A 22,630-nucleotide genomic window follows, 5' to 3' on the forward strand; every position below is an offset into this window, starting at 1 on the left:
GGGCTTTGCCACTCCTTTCTTCCTTAAACAAATAAAGGGAGGTGGGAATATTACTGGGGCCCACTGTAGGCCACGTGTCAGAGCAAACTGTGTCCTGTCTGCTTCTTATACCATGCCCGTGATCATGTTATCTGAGCAAAGTGGCATCCCTGCCCAGTCCTTGGCTTTTGCAACATTCTCCATGTAGCCCATCGCAGGCCCTCTCTTGCCACATGTGCCAGGGGAAGTGCTGGCTACTTCCTCCGTGACATGGTGTGGCAGACACCCTCAATGAGTGATGCCTGATAACGGAGAGCCCAGGTGGACAGAGGGAAGAGGAACTAGCTCAGACTGACCCAAACAATGACAGTGTGAACTTCTCTTGCCTGTGTTGTACAGGAGATCAGACAAGGATGACTGTAATGTTTCCCTTTGGCCTTAAAAATCTATGAATCTATGAAAAGCCAGTGGGAATGTGCTTCTCAGGGCAATTCACTGGCTGTGCTGAAAAAGACCATGAAAAAGTTTACTGTGGCTCTGGACTGTACATACAAAAGTATCCCAGGGAGTGGGGTGGATTGTCTCTGTACAGGCCTTCTGTGACTGCACCTGGAATGCTCTGTTCTGCTCTATTCTGTGTAGATTTTTATATTGTGCATATCACCAGAGTATATGAGCCCATTCCTGCAGTGCGTTAAGTGATGTGACTATGCATTACTGTCTGGCCACCACATAATTGGAAAGAAGTTGATGAAATGGAGAGATTTTAGGAGTTCGGTAACTCAGCCAGAGGTTACGGGTCTATTACAGGAGTGGGTGGGCAAGGTTCTGTGGCCTGCAACATGCAGGAGGTCAAACTAAATGATCGTGATGGACCCTTCTGGCCTTGAAGTCTTTGAGTCTATGAGTTGAGAGATAAGCAAGAAGTACAAGGGGCCAATGGGGGAGGAATTCTGAGCGAAGACTCCGAGAACTAAACTTGTATAGTTTAGTAAAGCAATGGCTAAAGGGGAGACATATAATAGTCTACAAATATTGGAAGGGTATAAACACCAGGAGCGGAGAGGAATTGGTGAGGATCTTGCATGGGAATCTGACAGGCAGGATTCACTGAAACTCAAAAGTTAAACTCCAGGGGGTGAACCAGGATGGCAATAGTCATGGCTGAGGTTTGCCCAGCTCTAATAATAACCCTGTTTCTTCTTGCTGCTGCTTAGTGCCTGATACCATGAAATACATTCACAAATGGTTGCTGTGGGAACGTGTCTCTTCCCAGGAAGTCCATTTCATGGACTGAGAAGGCAGTAAAATGCAGAGGAAAAAACACAAAATCACTTCAGAACATCCCAGAACGGAACGCAGGAGCCATTTGGATCTGGTTCCCTGTACTGGATTTCAAAGAACTGCAAAGTTCAGGGATAACTGTGAGGCCAGGAATTCCTGAACCAGGTATATTTGAAGTGGTGTTGAGAAGGGAAGAGAAGTTGGGAAAGGGAAGCCGTATGCAGCAGCCTGGGTGGAATGAGGTGCTCGCTGAACACAGGGTAACCTTACGGGGTGAGATGTTCTCGCGGTGGTTCATGTGTGTCTATGTTAGCGCCTGAGTCATGCTCCTCAACAGTGTTACTGCAGAGCACTATCAGGGCCGAAGGACGCTAGAGGAGAATTAGATTGCAGTTTGTGTCAACATGCACGTGTTGGAGAGAGACTGAAAGAGATGTTGGAAAGATAGGGAGAGGCTGGTCCTGTGCTCACAAGCACACAGCAGTAAGTGGTCTGCTGGAGCTTAAGAGTCTGATGTTAATGGCACCTCTGGTGCAGTGTGAGATTGTTGTCCCTGATCTTCTCGTCACATCAAAACACACTCTGTCCGCTAGGGATGGGAGAATGCAGGCTGCCTAATTCTGTACATCTTGCATTCCAAAATTCCACCATATGAGGTTTGTGTTTTTCCTGAGTGAGAGAGAGAGAGAGACACACGCACGCACCAGGGGTTATAGGAGAGAAGAAGAAACAAATCCAGTGAAAAGAGGGTCAGAGAATGGGCAGGACAAAAAAACAAAACAAAAAAGAGAGGCTGAAAAAAGAGAGAGGCAGATTGTCTGTCATTTCCCATTATAAGAGCCCATTTTCTGTTGCTTTGTAACTTTGCCAAATTCTAACCATTAGCGCTGACATTTTTGATGGTGTGTGTCTGCCTTAGGCTGATTTTTGGGGGTGGGGGGCTTCGTGGAAATGGTTCAGCCATTTTCAAGAACTAGTTTAGGGGAAAATACATCGTGTTGCCCAGCTTAAAAAGTTCTTACAGCCGTTTAGGTGAAAAGCACTAGCGTCTCCATGCTGTGGAGAGAGGGCTTGAGATTGGGCAGAGAGGTCACCCTGATGTCAAGAATGTGCCTTTTGCTGTTATCAAGGGGGAAACTGGCCAAATCGGAACAAGTTATAAACTGTTGCAAAATCTCAGTTTGCACATGCTCAGTAGAGACTTGTTAGAACTTGGAAGCTAAATTCTCTGAAGATTCTATCTGCCCTGACCACGCTCCATCCCCACCCAGCTCCTACCTGCTGACCGGACTGCCAGCCCCACAGAGCTACCAAGGATGCACCAGCCTGGGGCTGCAGGACCAAAGCAGGACTTTCCCTGCAATTGCTCCTCTGGGCTGCTGCAGGCTGCTGTGGTGCTGGGCTCCAGAACTGAGAGCAGAGAGTCTCACCTATGCTGGCACCCAGGCAGTGAGGAGGGGAAGGAGGAGGGAGCCTGATTCAAATGCAGGGGGGACAAGAGCTGGATGGGGAGGGAGGCAGGGTCTGGGAGTTGGGTGGGGGCTGGGATGGTCTCAGCAAGGAGACTGGGACTGGAAGCCAGGGTGGGAAATGGCCGGGGGGGGACGGGACTCGGAGCCAGTCTTGGGGGTGGGGTGGGACTTAGATCAGATGAGAAGCTGGGACTGAGACTGGTGAGGATACCGGAACTGGGAATGGAGTGAATGCAAAACTGAGATCTGATGGGGAGCCTGGAATGGGGAAGACTGGGGCTGGCTGGGGAAGGAGAGAGGGACGAGGAACCTGAGGACCTGGGCGGAGATGGGTAACCGTGATGGGTGGACAAGGAGCTCAGTGTGTGAGACTGGGATTAGCTAGGAAAGGAAACTGGGATGAGAAGCCATGGGGAGAGACTGGGGCAAGGAGCCTGGGGCAGAGATAGGCTGGTGGGGACAGAGGCAGAAGGCTATCCATGAGGAGGCATGGTAGGCCCTGTATCTCATTTGAAAGTGATACAGGGTCTTGTGAGGTTAGCCTGGGGGTGTGCTCCTCAAGGATATCCTGGCTGAAATATACATATGTTAGATCCTCTTGGTGTTGAAGAATATCCTCAACCCTGTTCCTAAAGGGTAAAAGTGACTGGTTCCCCCCAACAGCCTCCTAGAATGCCGCTGGGGACCCCTGCATGGGCAGCATCAAGTCCCACCAGGAGCCTTTATATTTTCTAGAGCCTGAGAGGAAGTGGAGGCGGGTTTGGCCATAGCCATGTCTCCTGATGAAGGGAACCTGCATGACCTTTCCCTCAACCTTGACTTGTGACTTGTTTCTTTCCAGATCACCAGAAGCTGGAGCGAGAAGCTCGGATCTGCCGTCTTCTGAAGCATCCAAACATAGGTAGGGTCTTTCTCCATGCTGGGGACGTGTGTGTGTGGGGAGCGGGAACCCCTCTGCATTCCTTTCCTTCCAGTCATACCCTGCACCCACCTCCACTTCCCACTGAGAGAGGCTGGACAAGCTGAGGCCTCTGTCGGTATTGAAAGGTGTACCTGAGGGGCAAAAGCCTGTTCTCCTCCCACTCATGCTGTGCCAGTCAGGAATGGCTCCCCTGAGGTCAGTGCAACTGGAGTAGGAGACCTTTGTAAGTGACAAGAGAACAAGGTGCCAAGGGCCTTAATTCCCAGAGGCCAGCAGTTGCTCCCTATGGGACATGAACACTCAATGGCTGGCTCGGTGGGGTGACTTCCTCCAATGAGGTCTAAGGGTGTGATCCAAAGTCCACTGAAATCAACGGACAGCTTCCCATTGACTTTGGATCGGGCCCTGTGCATAGCACTTGGCCACATAAGGAGAAGCAGGAGCATGCCATTAAGTGGGCAGTGCTTCCATTTTTACCCCCTCCCCACCTCCCACTGCCCAGGTGCTCCTTTCCTCAGGGCTCTCCAAAGGGAGAGCAGATCCCATCAGGGACCAGCGAAGGGGTGGGGGCTGCGGAGGCGGGTGACATGAAACGGGGGGTGGGGGCTTTCCCATCAAACGTCCATCTGATGGTAGCCTCCTTCAGAAAAGCTGTTCCAGGAAAACTCCTGAGCCTCTGGGAAAGACAGAAATAGGCCAGGAGAAGAGAGAGAGAGAGAGGGGAAAAAAACCCAGCCCCAAGCCCTGCCAGTGATGCTGATTCAATCTGTCGCTTTCACCATTCTCCCAGAGCCCAAGCTGATGCTGGCTGTGCCAGAGGAAGATCCCCACTCAGCGGGGAACGTGGTGAGCAAGGCCCGTGGCTCTCAGGGCGGGAGCTAGGGAAAGCCTTCTCTCCCACGGGGACTCTGCCCCCAGGCAGGAGCGTCGGTGGGTTTTTGCACCATGTTGAAAAGGAAATGGCTTGCGACGCCGGGAGCAGGTGCTCCGCAATGGTATCCCCCCCAGAGCGGCCCACCGTGCTGAGATGGAGCCAGCTTCCTTCCAAACTGGGGCTTCCCCCGGCGTGTCTAGCTGCTGCCTGGCTTTCCCTGTCTGGGCCGAGGTGAAGTCGGCCGCTGTCTGGGCGGGGAGGGCCGCTGGAACAAGCCACGCACTGAAGCGTCGGCCACAGAATGCGGAGCGCTGCAAGCCGTGGCCGGTCTGGGTTCGCGCGCTCACCTGTCCGCCCCCTCCCCAGTGCCTCCCAAGGCACCTGTCTGGCAAATCACATCGTCATGCCGTGCTCACCACAGTTCTGTGGCACACCACGGTGAGGGGGAGACAGTAAGTGGCAGCAGAAAGTCAGTCCCGTGGGTGAGCCCACGCTGACCAGACTCCATCTGCCCTGCGCTGTCTGCTCTGCCTGGAACTGCCCCCCCCCCCGCACATGCATACACACACGGTGCCTGCTTCATAAATATTTCAGCTCATAAAGAGCCTGTCAGCTTCAATCTGTCTCAGGCAAATAGCCAGTGCAGCAGCGTCAGGTCTTCTCTGCATCAGCTCGAGTCACAGACCACGCTGGACCAAGCTGTTGCCGTGACAACAGAGGCATTTGCTTCCCCTCGTTCCAGCTGGAACAACGCTCCTGGGCAAAGGGAAGGCAAACGGGAGAGGGATGAGAAGGGGCGTCAGCCAAGCAGTGCGAGAATCTGGGGGGCAGAGCAGAGAGAGGGAGGGAGGGAAAGGTGATGGCCATCGCAGCAATGCTGCCAATTTCCCTGGCATTTCGCTCCTTAACAACTAATCTTTGCCACCCTGGCATCTCCCAAGCGACACAGCCTCCAAATCTCTCCCAGGCTCTCTGGGGCTGGAAATGGGAGAGAGCGCAGTCCCCAGAGGTGGAGGGTGCTGTGCTTTTCCCTGCTCAAAGAAAGGAGTATCGTATGGGAAACCACACAAGAAAGAACAAAAGTAAAGTCTGCCGGCAAGAGTGCGGTGAACTGTCTGCTCCCTGAATGGAGCTTGCAGGACACACAGGCTGCTCTCTCCACTTCCAGGAAAGATGAAAGGTGCAGGACAGAGAAGACAAAGCCATCACAGTTATTACATAGCTGGACTCAGCACATAATGGAACAGATCAGGGCTCCTGCGTGTAAGTAGTTAGAACAGGTGATTGCCACTAGATTCACTTCCCAGCTTTAGTCACAGAGCAAGTGACCTCTGCTTCTTCATGCCTCCTCACTCCTGACCTGTACAATGGGGATGACAATATCTGCCTCCCTCCCAGGGATGCTGGGAGACTGGATTCATTAGAGTACTTTGAGGTCCTCCAGTGGCAAGCGCCCGAGGCGTGCAAAGTGTCATTCACACAATTAATCTGGGGGCAGGGACAAAGTAGGGTTGCCAACTTTGGTTGGATGAATCCCTGAAGATTTCATCACACGACATAATCTTTAATTAAAAATTAATCTTTAATTCCTGGAGACCCCAGGAAAATCCTGGAGGGCTGGCAACACTAGGACAAAGAGAGCGTTTTCCTGGCCCCTTTGCACAGGACAGACCACAGAGGAAGGGAAGTCTCCCCTTGCCAAAGGTTTGCTACTCTGTCCTGGGCACAGCTAGCCGGCATTCTGCGCTGAGCACCTACCTTCTGGAAACTAAAATGACCCCATGGGCATTTGTAAGAAGATGGCCAGGGAATGAGCCTGTCACTGCCAGGCAGGTACAAGTTCATACAGGAAACACAGCATTTCTCCTGCTAATAGATGCAGATTCCCTTATCTCCACAAGCCACTGCCCGGCAGGGGGCAGGCCCGTGAGTCCTCATCTCTGGCCAGTCATCATCTTCATCCTCTCCTCCTCCTCCTCTTCTCTAGTTCAGATCCACGCCCCATTAGCGGGGGGGGGGGGGGGGGGGGAGGGGAAGGTCTGTCAAAAGCTGCCCTGAGACCAGGCATCCCTAGCAGCCCACCCCGACACCTGCAGGCTGCCCACTGCTCAGCGGGGGAGGGGGAGCACCTGCAGGCATGTCGTTTGCTGATGTCAGGGCACGGGAACCTTCCTGTAACAGGCTCCATGTGCAGAGATCAGCCCAGTCACGGGAGTAAGAAACAGTCCAAGTCAGAGCACATGGTGCACTCCCCGGTGGACAGCAACGGAACTCCGGGGAGCTTCCTCCGATGGGAAACACAAGTGTCCGTCATGGCAGCAGGTGACTGCTGCAAAGTGGCAAGGATGGCAAGCAAGTGAACGGGGGAAGGGTGCAAGAGGGAGCTGGTCTGATGCAGCCCTCTCCTCCCCCTCTCGCCAGCACCCCGTAGCACAGATAATCAGTAACTGGATGGGCCAATCCGTTGAATCAGCCTCTCAACAGCATAAGCTCGAGCGGCGAAGAGCTGCTGTGCCGTATGCTCTCTGGGCCAGGCCCCACTCCCACTGACGTGAATGGGAGTTTTAGCATCGGCTTCGCAGGTCTTCCAGGCCCCCTGCATTTTGAGGGCAGTGTATGCTGCAGATTGGTCTTCACAAGTCTTGCCTCCTTTTTATTCACCACTCATCCTTGGCGTGCACGCCTGACGTGCACCGCTGGCCTTGGTGCAGGGAGCGCTGGGCTGGAAAGGGTTAACAGAGCAAGATGCTAATGAAACCAATCTGGTTGCTATTTATACCCACAAGGCACTTCTCTCCCCGCCCCTCGCACCCCCACTGTTCACTGCTGCCTGGAAACTTGGGAGCACAGCTTCCCCTGACTGCAGCACAAACAGGCCTAATTACCCACTGATGATCTGGCATGAACTAGAAGGCTGCAGACTGGAATTAAAGAGGAGAAAGAAGAATCAATGCCATCAGGAATGCAAGGAAAGCCAGTCTGCAGTGGAGCCCAGATTCCTGGCAGAAGCCAGAGCCATGGGCTGCGGGACACTACTACCTCTCCAGGGGGGATGCACCGCAGGAGGGACTGGGGCGTTTCCACTGGGTTGGACCATCCCCTGCTGTTTTAATTAGAGATGGATCCAAAGGTCCAACGTTTGAAGCTGTTTAGGTCTAGCATGTTGCTTTGGCCCATTCTAGAGATGGGAACCAGCTGCATGACATGGATCCAGATCTCAGCTTCCCTACTGCTCAGGGGAGTCCAGATTTGAGGGTTTTATCTGACCCATCTCTAATTCTGGTAGATGTTGGAGCTCCTTCGTAAATAACAGGTCAGATCCTCCCCTACCCCTGAATAATTCTAACAGTGTTAGTCCTCAGGGGCCACACCCATAACGTGCAATTCTTTTGGATCCCACAGGAAAAGAGAGAGGTGGAAAATCCTTCTTGATGAGATGTGGGCCCCTTAGCAGGGTTCTCATTCATTCCCTGTGGCAACTTCTCACTGACATCATCCCCCATGGACACGGCAGACTCTGCAGTTACTGGTGGTGGTCAATATCCAGGCACATAAAGCATTCCCAGGTGGCAAGCTATACAAGTTCGAACCATTGCACACATTGTGGCTAGGGGTGGCCGAGATTAGGATGGAGGCTTGAAGGAGGCTGTGGTATGTAGGTGGGCATGGGAGGCTTTAAGCCTTCATGACCCCCAGCATGGCTGCTGAACATCCCTGAGGGCAAAGCTTTGTGCAGTACTTCCGTAACCAAACCGACAGATTTGGAGCAGTTCGGAGTGGCTTGGGCCTAGGTTTGAGTGACACTGGGTGAATTTCTGGTTTGGGATGGAATCCTGGAGGAACCTGGGGGTTTCACATGGCAGTGACCCCCACGCTGAGCAAACCAGGGCAGTGTCAGTTGAATTTCACTTTCAGGTTTTGAATTCATTCAGTTCTGAGGCCCTGTGTGAAACTCCAGGCCTCTGTTGCCGTCCAGCCCTCCGGCTGTACAGATCCTTGGCATGGCTCCTGTCACTGACTGTTTCCCCAAGACATGCGTCGAGGATCCTCACAGGAATCGGATACCTTCTTCATGGAACAGGAGGGGATCATAGAATCATAGGACTGGCAGGGATCTTGAGAGGTCATCTAGTCCAGTCCCCTGCACTCATGGCAGAACTAAGTATTATCTAAACCATCCCTGACAGGTGTTTGTCTAAACTGCTCTTAAAAATCTCCAATGATGGAGATTCCACAACCTCCCTAAGCAATTTATTCCAGTGCTTAACCAACCTGACAGTTAGGAAGTCTTTCCTAATGTCAAACCTAAACTGCCCTTGCTGCAATTTAAGCCCATTGCTTCTTGTCCTATCCTCAGAGGCTAAGGGGAACATTTTTTCACTCTCCTCCTTGTAACAACCTTTTATGTACTTGATGTTTCTCTCTTGACCCACGTGGCCGTCACAGGAAGACAGAAAAGTCGTAACTAAGCGTGAGAATAACTGGATGACTGCAGGTCTCTGAGCATCGGAGGATGAATACATAAACCAGCAATGTGAAAGGGGGAAATACTAATAAATTAGACTAACAGCCATGGTTCAGATCAGCTCCACAAAAGGGACTGTGAGCAAAGACCCACTCAGGCATGACAAGCCTTTTCCTTTCTCTCCGTAATTATTAATGAAAATACAACAACAAACCTCCTGGAGGACTCTGCCTCGCAGCGAGACATCAGCATTGGTGGGTCATTGTCTTCCTGGGCAGTGATGATAGTGGTGACTCAAGTCGTCCCTTTGAGAGGAGACTGAAGGTGAAAGGATGTCGAAGCAGGTGACAGCCTTCTTCTGGAGAGAACACAGGCAAAAAACAACAAAGAGAACAAGTAGGTAGTGGCTTCTGAATTGCAGCTCTGTGCAATGAGCATCTAAAGAGCTGGACTAATAAATACATGACTGCAGGCAAAGTGAACCCAATCGCTGTTCCAAGAACCCCCTGACTGTTCTCCATCAGAGGTCTTGGAAGTGGCTCTCTACATGCCCTGGGGCACAGGATGGTGTGAGCACTAGTGATGTGACTGTTCATTGGGGATGTCACCTGACTGCCCAAATTGGAGGGTGTCCATTGGGGAGCATGGTCTTCGTGGGTTTGATGACTATGACTGTATACATCTGCACTGGGGCACAAGGTCATTGGAGGAGCTGAGTTGTCTGAGCACTGGTCATGGGAGCATATGCTTTCTTAACTCTAGCAATTCCTTCCTAGCCTTTCTTTATATTGTTTCCATTACAAAATGGTGCTTAAATCCCCTTTTGCTCCAAATTCTACACCCTCCAATGCATGCTCCCCATTCCCAGCAGGATCCTGGTTCACAAGCTGCAATCACCATCAGTTGTTGGATCTGCCTGCTGAGCTTTTCTTCACGTTGGTGTGTTGGGGGTGATATTAACAACTGAACATTTTACTGAATCTGGAAAATAACACTAGGAATGCAAAGAATCTGCATTCAAAATCAGAGCTGGATATAGCCTTAGGGCATATTATTTCCCACTATCCCATTAGCCCGAGGACAGTAAACATAAAGTATGAAGAAAATTTCCATATGAGCCGAGGCCAAATTAGCTGTGATCAAAGTGCGAGTAGCTAAAACTCCACTCAATTTTAACAAGAAATGGGATTTAAAAAAACCCACATTTTTGTATATTTTTTTCTTTTTACCCCTAGTTTCTAAAGATCATTTTCAAAAGTATTGAGACTTACCTGATTGTACTGAGACCAGGTGACAGACACACAGGCAGAAAGGGTTAAATGTATTGTATGTACAGTCTAAATGTCACTAGAATAAGGTCCTGGGACATAGGGGACTGTGAATCAAAACAACCAGGGCCAAATTACGCTCGTATTTTCACTGGTGTAACTGTATTGGGGTTGCTTCTAATTCTATCTATCTATCTAATCGTCTTATTTCTGTGCCATCTCCATCAACATAGTATTGGAATGCCAAACTTTGTAACTGAGAGCAGAATTGACCCTCAAGACTGAATTAAGGAAGAGGTGAGCCGTTTCTTGACTGCATTCAGTCTGACTAGAGTTCTGCACAGAACAATATTACAAAACAGAGCTTAATTTATAATGCAAGAGGTGCCGGGGCTCAGCCCTGACAAGCCCTGGCACAAATTAAGCACTGCTACAAAAGCATTGTGTCCCTACACATCCTGAATCGTGTGTAGCACTTGGAATGGATTCCTCAGGAACAGCCACTAGCCCAGAGCCCAAGCTCCTGGAAGCAGACAGGAGAGGCTATTCTTTGGACATTACAACAGGGTGCTGCTCTTTCCATTTCAGGTCTCTGGTCAAAGAACAGTACTGGTGAGGAGAGGGGGGATGTTTAATAAGAAAGGGGTCCCATGGCTGCTCCTAGACAACCCCACCATATGGTCCACCTGGGCCCCCCAGGAGAAAGGGAAGTCACAGAGGAAAAACATTATATTCCCAGCAGCAGAGAAACCCTGTCTGCAAGAATGCTGCCTTGGCAGGGCTCCCTTTGCAGTCCAGCATTCCTCTTGATTAAACTACCCTAATCCTGGGAATTAGAGAAGCGTGTGTGAGTGCGTGTGTGGCTGAAATACTGCTCGATGCCCGAGATAACCAAGCAGCTGCCCAGGGCCTTAGCCAAGGACGAGCACTATGTGCAAACCACAGACAGCTCCTTGCTTTGCAAATGACCTTGAACCCGTGCTCCTCCTGGGGCTGGGAGAATCACTGTTGTGTGAGGGACACTGGTAAGGCCGTGAGAGCACCGCTTAGCTGTTGCAATAGTGAGCAGCACGAGGCAGTGGAAGGCTGTCGGAGGAAAACGCTCCGGGTTATGGGGCTCCCCTGCTGTTCCTCTGCCATCCCCTGTGGAACTCTTGCTGCTAAAGGGAAACGGGAGCATACGGGAACGAGAGAAGTCTGTGAGTATGAAGGACGTTGTGGTTGATAACTGTCCTTTTGTCTCCACGGCAGTGAGGCTGCATGACAGCATCTCCGAGGAGGGCCACCACTACCTGATATTTGACCTGTAAGTAATGGTGATCTTTGCGTTTCATCCTCCGCCCCAAGGGCCAGGTTATTCCGCCACCATGCAAAGCCATCGCACCCCTGACTCCTGCCCAGGAGGGACCTCTCTGCGGGGCCTGAAGCCACTGCCACGGAGAGGGGAAGGCACAGAGTAACGGGGCAGGCTGGAGAGGCCCTTTTGTGCCTGCTTCCAGCCGTAGTCGAATTAGCTCTGTGTCTTTGGGAACCCATTAGCCCTTCAAGGATGGAATGTGCTGCCAGGTTTAAGTGGTGTTATGCTGAAATCGCTGGAACTTCAGGACATCCTGCTATGTACAGGAGCACAGCAGATGCATGTGGGTTAGATGAGTCTAGTACTTTTGGTGGCATGGAACTGGTTCAATTTCCCAGCACGCTCTCCTCCAGTCACAGGATCCATTTCTTGGATGCTGCTCCCCCCATAGGTGGGAAGGAAGCACTGATCAGCTGGGAGAAATGAATTAGCGGCAGCCATTCCTCCATCTTTCTCTCCCCAGTCCCTCCAAGCTCAAACATATCAGCACAGGTTTCAGAGCAGCAGCCGTGTTAGTCTGTATTTGCAAAAAGAAAAGGAGGACTTGTGGCACCTTAGAGACTAGCACACCGGCTCCTGAACCCAGGATCCACCCTTGGGACAGGGATTAAAATGGGAAATCAGTTCTCTTCTTGCCTGGAAAAAAAATTACCAGGTGCCTAAGGCCTGTCACCTACCAGTTCCACGCACCCGTTCACCCCCAGCCACACTTGCCCCGGCTCACTCTCTGCTGAGCTGCTTGTCCAGTTGTGTTTCGATTCTTTCCATGGGCCAGATTGCCAGCTGGTATACATCCGCACAGCTCGGTGGCATGTAGAGCTTCCCGAGCTGACATTCTCCTTTGTCTGTTTCATTCACAGTGTCACGGGTGGGGAGCTGTTCGAGGACATTGTGGCCAGAGAATACTACAGTGAAGCAGATGCCAGGTGAGGATGGAAACATACCAAATATGATCTTGCAAGGCTTGGCTGCTGTACACAGACAGGCAAGGGAAGGGCAGAGATGCCCAGCCCTCACCAAGAGCTTGAAGTCTGCCTCAGCCAAGGACTCCTGTATTTATTTTATTTACAGTATCAGAACATCGGTTTCCTCCACACTGTATACTGATTTTATAGCAGTGCTCCGAGATCTGCTGCTCTTGCTTTTCGACGCGATGTGACACTGCAAGTGGCTTATTCTAGCCAACTCATTTTCCACGCCAAGGGTTCTGTGCGTAACCACACTGCCGATTCTCCAAAGTCAAACCCAGGCCGCTGTAAGTGAATACAGACAGGCATTCCCCTTGCCCCAGATTATAATGTAGTTAGTGTCCGACCTACTTGCCTGACTGGTAGCCGCTGGACTGCCCCGCTCCTCAGTCACCAATGTGTGGGATAAGAGAGGCCAGTAGCATACTGGCATCCCAGTCAAGCAGGTCTGGGTGCCAGTACCTTGTGAAGTCCTAGGAAAATATGGCAGAGATAATTAAATTCTTGACATTTACCAGTTGCAATAGTTATTTTTATGTATTTAAAGGTGTATTGATGGCATTCATCACTGGTGTATCGGAGCACCTTGCAAATATTAATGAATTAAACCTCAGAGCAGCCCTGAAAGGAAGGGAAACATTAACTTCATTTTACTCAGGCGTGGAAAGATGAGGTGACTTGCTCAAGGCCCCACAGGAACTCTGTGGTAGATCTTTGAATAGAACCCATGTCTCCCGTGCCCTTAACCACCAAACAATCCTTCCTCTCTTTACCGGTGTCTAACCCATCCCAAACACTGGGAATAATACCGAGCTTCAGGTAAACATAGCCATGCAGTAAACTTCCGATTCAAGGCTTCTGCATGAAAACATTCTCTTTATTTCCTTGTTTGGAGCGAGCTTTTTATTAAGTGTTCTGCGTGCACTGAATACGCTTATAACCAATCCACCTATTAATACCCTGCAAAAAATGCAAATCAAGACCTTTCGTTTTGCAGACAAATGCTTTGTGATCAAAGTTATAATCCCCTCTTGGCACCTGGAATTTCTTTTTCTTTCTTTCTCATGCATACAACAGAGTGTGCGTGATTTAATGAGCTGTATATAACAAATGGATCTGATGAGACCCACAAGCATAAGTCAGGACTAGGGAAATGGGGCTGGAGTTACCATAAGCTTTATGTCTTATGAGTTCTTCTGCTCTGCTTGATATTATCGCACAAACTCAGGCTGGCATCCTGATTTCACCAACTGCCATTATCAAGTTCTCCATGCAGCTGCTCACATTGTTTCTATGGGAATTGTTTGGATTGTTTTAGCTCATTACCTCTGACAACCATGAGAGTTCCTAAGGTAACCTGTGTGCTCCTTTTGTATTGTTCACTAAGTCTGGCTGAATGATTCAATGACCCACAACTGAGAGTTTTATTGGCAATCAGGTTTTGATTGTTCTACCTTTCTCCTTGCAGCACTTACGTGGGACTCTGTAGAGCGAGATTCTGAGTCATGCTGTATGGCTGCTAGTGGGAAAAGGGATGGGGAGTGTGGGAAGTGATGAAAAGAGATAAAAGTGAAGGGAAACTCCTAAGGAAGCCCTATCTCTGCCGCTCTCCCAGAGCACAGATGTGACTTGTATGATTTCTCTCTCCAGCCACTGCATTCAGCAGATCCTGGAAGCTGTTCTGCATTGCCACCAGATGGGCGTGGTGCACCGGGACCTAAAGGTAAGAGCTGTGGTGAGACTCCCTACACGTATACATGTAATGGCCAGTGCTTCCAGGATATACATCATAAAGAGAGAGATGGCCCTAGAACCCTTGTGCTGTAACCTTCTCTGCGGAGGTCTGGTGCCCCTGTAACATTGTGAGAAGAATGACTTGTGGGAGCTACCAAAAGCCAAGGATACAAAGCAAAGTCAGGCCTTCAGGAGGCATCACTGACTTCATGACTTTCAAAGGTGAAGGGAACAATGAGGAGGTCCCTTGTCAGGCCAACTTTTCCTTCCAGAAGGATGCAGCTGGTCTGCTTAAAAAAGCCTTTCTCCTGCTCTGGAGGGAGCAAGATCAGCCCCAGAGGAAGACATGGGTAGGTTTGGAGGGAGTGCTTCATGATGGCCATTGGTGGGGGCTCCGTGGAGACCTATTCAGTCCCCTGTGGCTGGAAGATGGGTAAGTGACTGTGAAGCTTCAGGTCCCCACCTGGGCCTCCTCAAACCTGTCCTCCAGTTCAGGGGAGAAAAATGACCCATGGTCTCATGTCATCTGAAACAGGAAGTTCTTTAGGGCTTGATTATCCCGGTATAGTCTTGGAGCCCAAAAACCCCAGCTGTCCCATACAGGGAATTCAATTCAGTAACACTGAGCTCCTGCAGCAGAGACCCTCCCTTCCTGCAGGCCAGGAGGGATTTTAAGGCTCTGGCTTAATACATGCTGGTCTATAATGTTCTCTCACTGGAGAGAGCTCTTCTCAGATCGGCCCAGCAGCCTCTCCTGTAAGGGGAAGCTCATCCCACCTCTTCCTCTCAAAATGCCTCCCTAATTCAGGCCCAAATGCTGGAGGAGTGTGACTCCCAAGTCTGAACCAGTGTCGTCTCTCCCTACAAAGACAGCAATAACTCTGGTAGTACCTGGGAATCAATCAGTGCTGTCATCAGTTTGTTCACCCGCACTTTGTCTGGGGATTATTGAGCCAGCTGCCCTGATTCCAGGCTGGCTAATGCAGTCGAAGGAGCAGAACTAGACTATCACTCTCCCTAATAGATGTAATAACATTGCCACTGAAAGGGAGCCGGAGTCGGGCGCCTCAGCGGAGGTGGAAACCGGATTCATATGTCTTCATCAGCCCTAACATAGGGAGTGATGGAGCCCAAACAGCAGCCACCAACCCTATTAATAAGGACATAAGCACTGAGGGCTTTACTGGCCAAGACACCTCTTGTTTCTATGAGAGAAAAAGAGATCAGGGCGAGCTGTCCGTGAGGGAACCTCTGATCTGTAACACATATGATTGTTTCCCCTTCCCTGAAGAAGCAAGGGGCCAAATTCAGCAAGTAGTCCGAGGGAGCCTAAGCTGGTCTAGGTTACTCCTCCTTTCAGCCATGCAGACTTGAATGTTCCACTCCCTCAGACTCTCTTAGACTCACATCCACTTACCACTGGTAACGTAACCTCCCCATCTACACATGACCCCTGAATTTGGCCCACTGAATCTGTGTAAGGCAATGTAAGCTAGTGTACCTGTAACTCACAGGCCCAGGGCCTGGAAGAGAGGAATGCAGCAGGAAAAGCAACTAACAGGAGGCTGTCAGAAGGTAATGGTGGCAGGCTACCCACTTATTCTAACTTACATCTTCTTCCAGCTCCTCCAGGTCTGCTCCCTTCTATGTCACACAGTGGGGCGGAATAGTTTTAAGGGAATCTCACTGTGTCTAGGACTGTCTAAGTATAACACAGCAACTCCCTGGGCTTCTCAGTTAAGTGTCTCCCAGCTGGCGTCTGATGGGGGACAGTCCCATACCCTGAATCCGGACTGGGAATTCTGCTGGCCATAGCCATTCCCATGGCCAGTCAGAGAGAGCCCTAGGAAAAGGGTCCTGCTTGTGCCCCCGTTGTTTGAATACAGTGTCAGGAGGTTGTTTTTTCTTTTGCTCTCTATCCCTTGCTTCCTCCTGTAGCCAGAGAACCTGCTGCTGGCATCCAAACTGAAGGGAGCTGCGGTCAAGCTGGCAGACTTCGGCCTAGCCATTGAGGTGGAAGCGGATCAGCAGGCTTGGTTTGGTGAGTGGAAATGGTCAGGTGGGGGATTGAGGAGGGATCATTCTGCATTTCCTGTTTCTATGTGTGTGGCTAAACAGCTCCCCTCCCCCCCACTGTCCAGGAATGTTTTATTAATGTCATGAGCAATGCGGGTACCTTGAATATTTATCCCTGAATCTAACCAAAGGGTTAAAAAATTTCCACTGAGCTCCCAAGGCAAAGCCGGGCCAGCAGGGATGGGGGAGGGTGTGGAACCTTGACAACAGCTACATGGCAACTAGTCTCTTGCAAAGCAGCTGTTTTGGCAGCCTTCATGGCTCCAAGGTGAAACCACCCTACTGTGTACTTGGGATAACCCATTTTATTCCATTGGGAAAATACACCCTTGGGTCCCAGAGGTGCACAGGCAAGATATAAGCCAAGTAACTGAATGGGGATTCAATGAATGGATGTGAAGAGCTGGAACTTGAGTCATGGAGCTACTTTAAGGGTATGATGACTCCATGATGGGTACACAGCCAGTGTCCCCTCCGCTGTGCTCCCAGTCCACCGGTGGCTTACACCATGTTGAAGTCGCTGAGTGCCTCTTCGCTGCACTGCTGCAATCCCCATATACTTCCGTCTTCCAGGTCAATTGGGAAAGGATGTGTAAAACTGGTCTTCTGGACAACACTTGAAACCCAATGAGGCCTCAGTAATGGGGTGGGCTACATGCTCACCAGAAGAGGGTGTCACATACATCTTCATAAGCAAACCTGCCAACGTAGAGATGAATACAAAGGGAGAAGGCAGGTGTAGGATGCCAACCCAAGACTTCTTTCCTAATGCTGTGCCAGCATCCGGCTCAGCAGGCTGGCTCCGTGCCTTGCATGACTCATTTTCCTATCCTTCCTTAACCCATCTGATTAGCTGCTAATAGGCCAGGACTTCCTAACCACAGGACAGATTGGTTTTTCAGTTACACCAGTGTCAATCTGGAGTAATTGCGCCCACGTCAATGCAGTTGACTCATTGGATTGACACCCATATAACTTAAAGCAGAATCTGACCCAGTGCACTCACAGCCCCGCATGAACAGGCACTGAACTCTGAGGACCTGTAATCAGATCATGGGAGCGTGGGCCCTCTGGATGGCCAATTATCTTTGTTACGGCCGTTCTCAATGGACTAACTGCGGCAGAAGACCCAAGTCACGCGTTTGTCTCGCAGTCGGCTCTTGGGTGCTCCGTACTTCCTGGCAAGTGCTGACATCACTGAGTGTGGTCTGGGTTTGGTTCCATAGGCGCTGACTCCATGGGTGCTCCGGGGCTGGGGCGCCGACTCCAGGGGTGCTCCGGGGCTGGAGCACCCACGGGGGAAAAAAAAGGATGCTCAGCACCCACCAGCAGCCCCGCAGATCCGTGCCTGCCCCTCCCCCCCCCCAGCACTGCCCGCCCGCTGCCGATCAGCTGTTCAGCGGCGTGCAGGAGGCGCTGGGGGGAAGCGGGAGGAGTGGGGGACAGTGTGTGGAACAGGGTGGGAAGTGGTGGGGCAGGGCGGGGGCGGGAAGAGGCAGGGTGGAGGCTTGGGGGAAGGGATGGAGTAGGGATGGGGCTGGGATGGAGTGAGGGTGGGACGGGGGTGGGGGCTTGGGGGAAGGGATGGAGTGGGGGCAGGGCCGGGGGGGAGCAGGGGGTCGAGCACCCCCTGGGGACTGAGGAAGTCGGCGCCTTTGTTTGGTTTGTTAGGTTTTGCAGGCACACCAGGGTACCTTTCTCCAGAAGTGCTCCGGAAGGATCCCTATGGCAAAGCTGTGGACCTGTGGGCGTGTGGTAAGTCAGACTGAGGTGAGCAAACAGGACAGATACATCTGGGAGAAGGAAGAAGCAGCCAAGTATCTCATTTCCCACATTCTGTGCCACACTCACCAGCGTATCAGAGACGTGTATATTTCAGCATGCTCATTCTGAAGCTGCGGGGGCCAGGGCGGCCTCTATCAGAATGTACCCCTGCCATGCTGTAAGCCACATCTTCCCTGCCCATGTGCCACTCGCTCCTAGCACCCGACGGCACCGCGGTACGGTTAATTTAAGTCTTGAACAGCTACATTCTTCTGAACATTAAGCCACCAGTGAAGCTAGAGCGGCCCTGTGTTAGCAACGTGTGATGCTGGCTTTCCAGGCCACCCATGTCACGAGAGAGACCACTGCTCAGGAATAGGCTGCTCTCCAGCAGTGACTCCTTTCCTTGCAGACCAACTCTGAAAATGCTGCTGGGTGGCAGTTTTCTCCATAATGCCAGCACTTCGTGAAAAGCCAGCGCTCTCCCTGGGACGTGCCAGTGGCCTGTGAGGCCAAACCCAGTGGGCCTCATGTATCTGGAGCACAATGCACCAGTGACCCAGTTAATTAAAAGTTTCACCTTCAAATTGATTTCACGGTGCAGGCACGTGGAGAGGCACTCCTCTCCGTCTGGGCTTCCAGAATGTCACATGGTGTAGATTGAAACAGATTTCTCTTCTTTTCAAGGAGGCCTGTGCACAGTGTGGGCCTACATTTTTGTGCACAGTTGCTGTGGCTGCGTGCACAGATTGGAGAGCTGCACGCATGCATGGCGTCTAACCAGTCATTTGCATGCACAGGCATCATGACTCTGTGTGTGTGTGTGTGTGTGTGTGAATGTCAGCCTGAAATTGGGTAGGCGACTGAGCCCTACTTAATAAAAATCTACCCTCACCTCTAACTTCTTTTCCCTAATTTAGACCAACACAGAACTTGGGCCCATACAGATCTCCTAAGTCAGTGATCTAAACTCTCTCCCACTTCCGCCTGATGGAGGTTGATAATAATATGCTCCTATCCCTCTCTTGTACAGGAGTCATTCTCTATATTCTGTTGGTTGGGTATCCTCCCTTTTGGGATGAGGATCAACACCGACTCTACCAGCAGATCAAAGCCGGGGCCTATGATGTGAGTAGCTTTGTTTTTCTCTCCTCTCCACTCGTGTCTCTCACACTCTTCTCCTCCTCTCTCCGGCACCCATCTGGCCTTCAAGTCATCACTTTGACTCTTTATACAAATAGGACCAGTAGCTGAGACCAGTTGCTGGCTTGAAGGAAACCAGCAGCGCCGTTCCTTCTGTGCTTGTGAGTGGCCATGGGGAAGACCATATCCACCAATCACCAACACACCTATTTCAAGGCCGTGCGGAGGAAGGTGTGCGGTTTGGTTTCCCCTGAGGAAACAGCACAACACCAAAAGGCTAGGGCAGCTGTGGGGCAGCTTGGACAGATCTTCCTCCGGAGTCCTTCTTGGAGCCGTTGCTGCTCCTGAAGTGTCTGTTGGGGACAGTTACGGACAATCTAACTGACGCTGGGGTCATCAGCTCAAAGATCATAGTCTTTTCTGCCTCAGCCCTCCCCACCTGAGCCAAAGGAGAATTCCCATGCGACAAAGCAGCGTTAGAGTTGATATTCTCTTTGTAAGCTGCTACTCCAGGCTACAGTGGGGAAAACGACAGAGGGTCTGATCCTCTCCAGTAGAGGATAGACTTTCTCCTAGTGTCCACTGTTCCACGCGTCGCGCTCCCTGAGCTGGCAGAACTAACCGTTCACTCTCCCTTTGGCCAAAACCCACCAGAGCCTCCCAGCATGAGAAGAGGCTCATCCTTTTGTAAGAGTAGTGTGCGGGAATGAGCCAAACTTTATCTGGGGGGCTGGGCAGCAGCAGAAATGCCCCTGATGCCATTGCTGATAGCACGCTCACATCCGGCCCCTTTGCCTTTGCAGTTCCCTTCACCCGAGTGGGATACTGTCACTCCTGAAGCAAAAGACCTCATCAACAAGATGTTAACGATCAACCCATCCAAGCGTATCACGGCAGCAGAGGCTCTGAAGCATCCCTGGATATCGGTAAGCATGGCGTACAGGGTGGGCTACTCAGGGCGCTAGCCAGACAGTAGAAGGACAGGCAGCTTAGCATGCAGCTGGGAGATGTGGCCTGTTCTGTGATGCAGGAACATTTCTGTTAAGGATGAAGGTCCAGAAATCGGGAAGTTTTATGCAAATGATGAGGCACCTCACTTTGCATATTGGTGAATAGGCATCGCCTTGAGTGTGGCCTGTCTATCTGATGTGTAATGAAATCCTCCTCCCAGGTCTCGCTCCTCTGATACAGCGACAGGCATTTATCTAAATCAGCATGAGACATTTAGGTGTCGTTAAGCCTTAGCGCAAGTGAAGCATTAATACGAACGCACATTAAATGCTTGAGCCCAGACAGCCTGGTGATGGGTGGAAATGTGCCATCTTAGCCAAACCAAGAAAAATGCTGTGAATTCATTAATGTCTCACCCCCCGCCCTCCCGTAGGAGCCTCAGGCAGCTGGAGCCCTGCTGCTCTTGGCTCCTTTGCAGGAGGGTGGTGGGAATTCCTTCTCTCTTTGAGGGAGGCTATGTCAGACTCACCTGCCCAGCTCCCTGAGAGCGTTGACCATAGAGATCATCTCTAAGCTCTGCTCTGCCATTGCTGCTGGCTGTGCCATGCCTTCTTCCTCCTCCTCCCGCTGCTGCTCCTCTTCTTCCCTGCACTGCACCTTCTGGTGTAAATGCAAACCCCAGCTTGCCCTGCACTCTCTTCTGCTGTCTTCTGTTTACAGCTAGGTTTCTGATAGTCATAATATTGTCTTCAGATGGCAAAAATACGCTTTCTCTAGTGTCTTCTGGATCTTTAATGCTTCATCTCAGATCTGCAACATGCTCCCTTACTTCCCGGCTACAGGGCCCTATTGTGTGGGCTGTAACAACAGTTAGGGAATGTCTACAGACGAACGTAAGTTGACCTATGTTAGGTCAACTTACAGCCAGTGGTGGCTGACGTCCACACTACCCTCTTGTCAGTGGTACGTGTCCTCACCAGGAGTGCTTCCACCAACTGAAGATGGGGTAGTGTGGGGGGCTGAGAGCCAGGGTGCTCAGCTCTGTGCAGCTCCTCGCTGGGAGCCCAGCTGCTCCCCCGGTCTCTCAGCTCCCCACACCCAGCTGAGAGTGGGGGGCAGCCACCTGGGCTTCTCACCTCCCAGCCGGGAGCTGGGGGCAGCTGCCCAGGCTTCTCGCCTCCCCTGTCCCCGCCGAGAGTGGGGGCAGCTAGGCTGTAGCTGCCCAGCTTTCTTGTCAATTTCACAGCTCCAGCATGGAACCCTGAAACTGATAAGACAGCCAACAGCCTGTAAGTAGATGTAAGTAACGCAGTGTCTACACAGACACTGCCTCGCCCTAACTACACCGACATAAGTCCTACACCTCTCATGGAGGTGGAGTTATTATGTCAGTGTAGCAGGGCACTTACATCAGCGGGACAAGGCTATACTGCGTACGCTGACCTAATTACATCAGCGTAAGCTGCCTTACGTTGACCTAACTGTGTAGTGTAGACCAGGCCTTAGAAACAGGAAAGTCCCCCGGGCAGGGGCCAGTAACAGAGCTCCTTTCCATGGCAGAGATTGTACCAAAGCCTGAGACTCACTGACACACCTTTCATCCCATAAAAGTCTAATCAACGACCAAAGTGATAAATCGTCCATGAACTTAGCCTCACTGCCATGTATATAGTCCACGCCTGAGACCTCTCATCACATCCCTTCACAGCAAGGGGTTGCAGTGTTAATCATCCAGACAAATCAGTCAGCCCAGGGCGTAGCTAAACTCTCTGCAAGCTAATTTACAGCCCACTGCACAGCAGAACGAGAAACAAATGGACAAAGAGGGTGGCTAACTCACGCTACCCATTAAAGTTTTATCTGCTGCTTCCAGAGAGGCCCACGCAGCTGCATGCAGCAATGGCCGTCTGCCTCAGCCAGGAGAGCCAGACTGCATGCATGTGTGCATGTGAGAGCAACAGAGTGTGTGTGTACATGTGTGCCCTTCCCCAGGTCCTTGGGTCTCCAGGTTTCTCCCTTCCCTCCACTACTGAGCGGGCTCTCCTTCTCTCTTCTAGCACCGCTCCACCGTGGCGTCATGCATGCACAGACAAGAGACAGTGGACTGCCTGAAGAAGTTCAACGCCAGAAGAAAGCTAAAGGTAATTCACAGGGCCCATCCCCGCCGCCCAGGTACCTTTGGGAACCAGTTGGGAAATGCACGATGAGTTTGTTTTCCTGAACAGGAGATGTGTCACTGGGTGGGAATCCGTGTTATTCTGTGAGTTTGGATTTCAGGGGAGCCAGACTGGCCAGGGAAAGAAGAGGCTGAGCTGAGGGGCTGAACATTAAAAACCAGGCACAAAAGGATGTCTGACCAGGGTTGCTAATTAT

At 51.3% G+C, this 22,630-nt stretch overlaps 1 protein-coding gene across 3 annotated transcripts in view; it reads left to right on the forward strand.

Annotated features, from left to right (window-relative positions):
- The window catches only part of CAMK2A (calcium/calmodulin dependent protein kinase II alpha), a 75,136-nt gene that overhangs the window by 27,961 nt on the left and 24,545 nt on the right, over positions 1-22,630 (forward strand). For all 3 annotated transcript variants that reach the window (XM_048860358.2, XM_048860360.2, XM_048860359.2), the window contains exons 3-11: positions 3,577-3,636; positions 11,516-11,570; positions 12,482-12,547; positions 14,240-14,312; positions 16,262-16,364; positions 18,071-18,154; positions 19,197-19,291; positions 20,110-20,232; positions 22,315-22,398. In XM_048860358.2, the coding sequence (XP_048716315.1) occupies positions 3,577-3,636; positions 11,516-11,570; positions 12,482-12,547; positions 14,240-14,312; positions 16,262-16,364; positions 18,071-18,154; positions 19,197-19,291; positions 20,110-20,232; positions 22,315-22,398 (743 nt within the window). The remainder of the gene's footprint in view (positions 1-3,576; positions 3,637-11,515; positions 11,571-12,481; positions 12,548-14,239; positions 14,313-16,261; positions 16,365-18,070; positions 18,155-19,196; positions 19,292-20,109; positions 20,233-22,314; positions 22,399-22,630) is intronic.

Source organism: Caretta caretta, chromosome 8 (assembly GCF_965140235.1).
Source record: "Caretta caretta isolate rCarCar2 chromosome 8, rCarCar1.hap1, whole genome shotgun sequence".
Classification (NCBI taxonomy): domain Eukaryota; kingdom Metazoa; phylum Chordata; order Testudines; family Cheloniidae; genus Caretta; species Caretta caretta.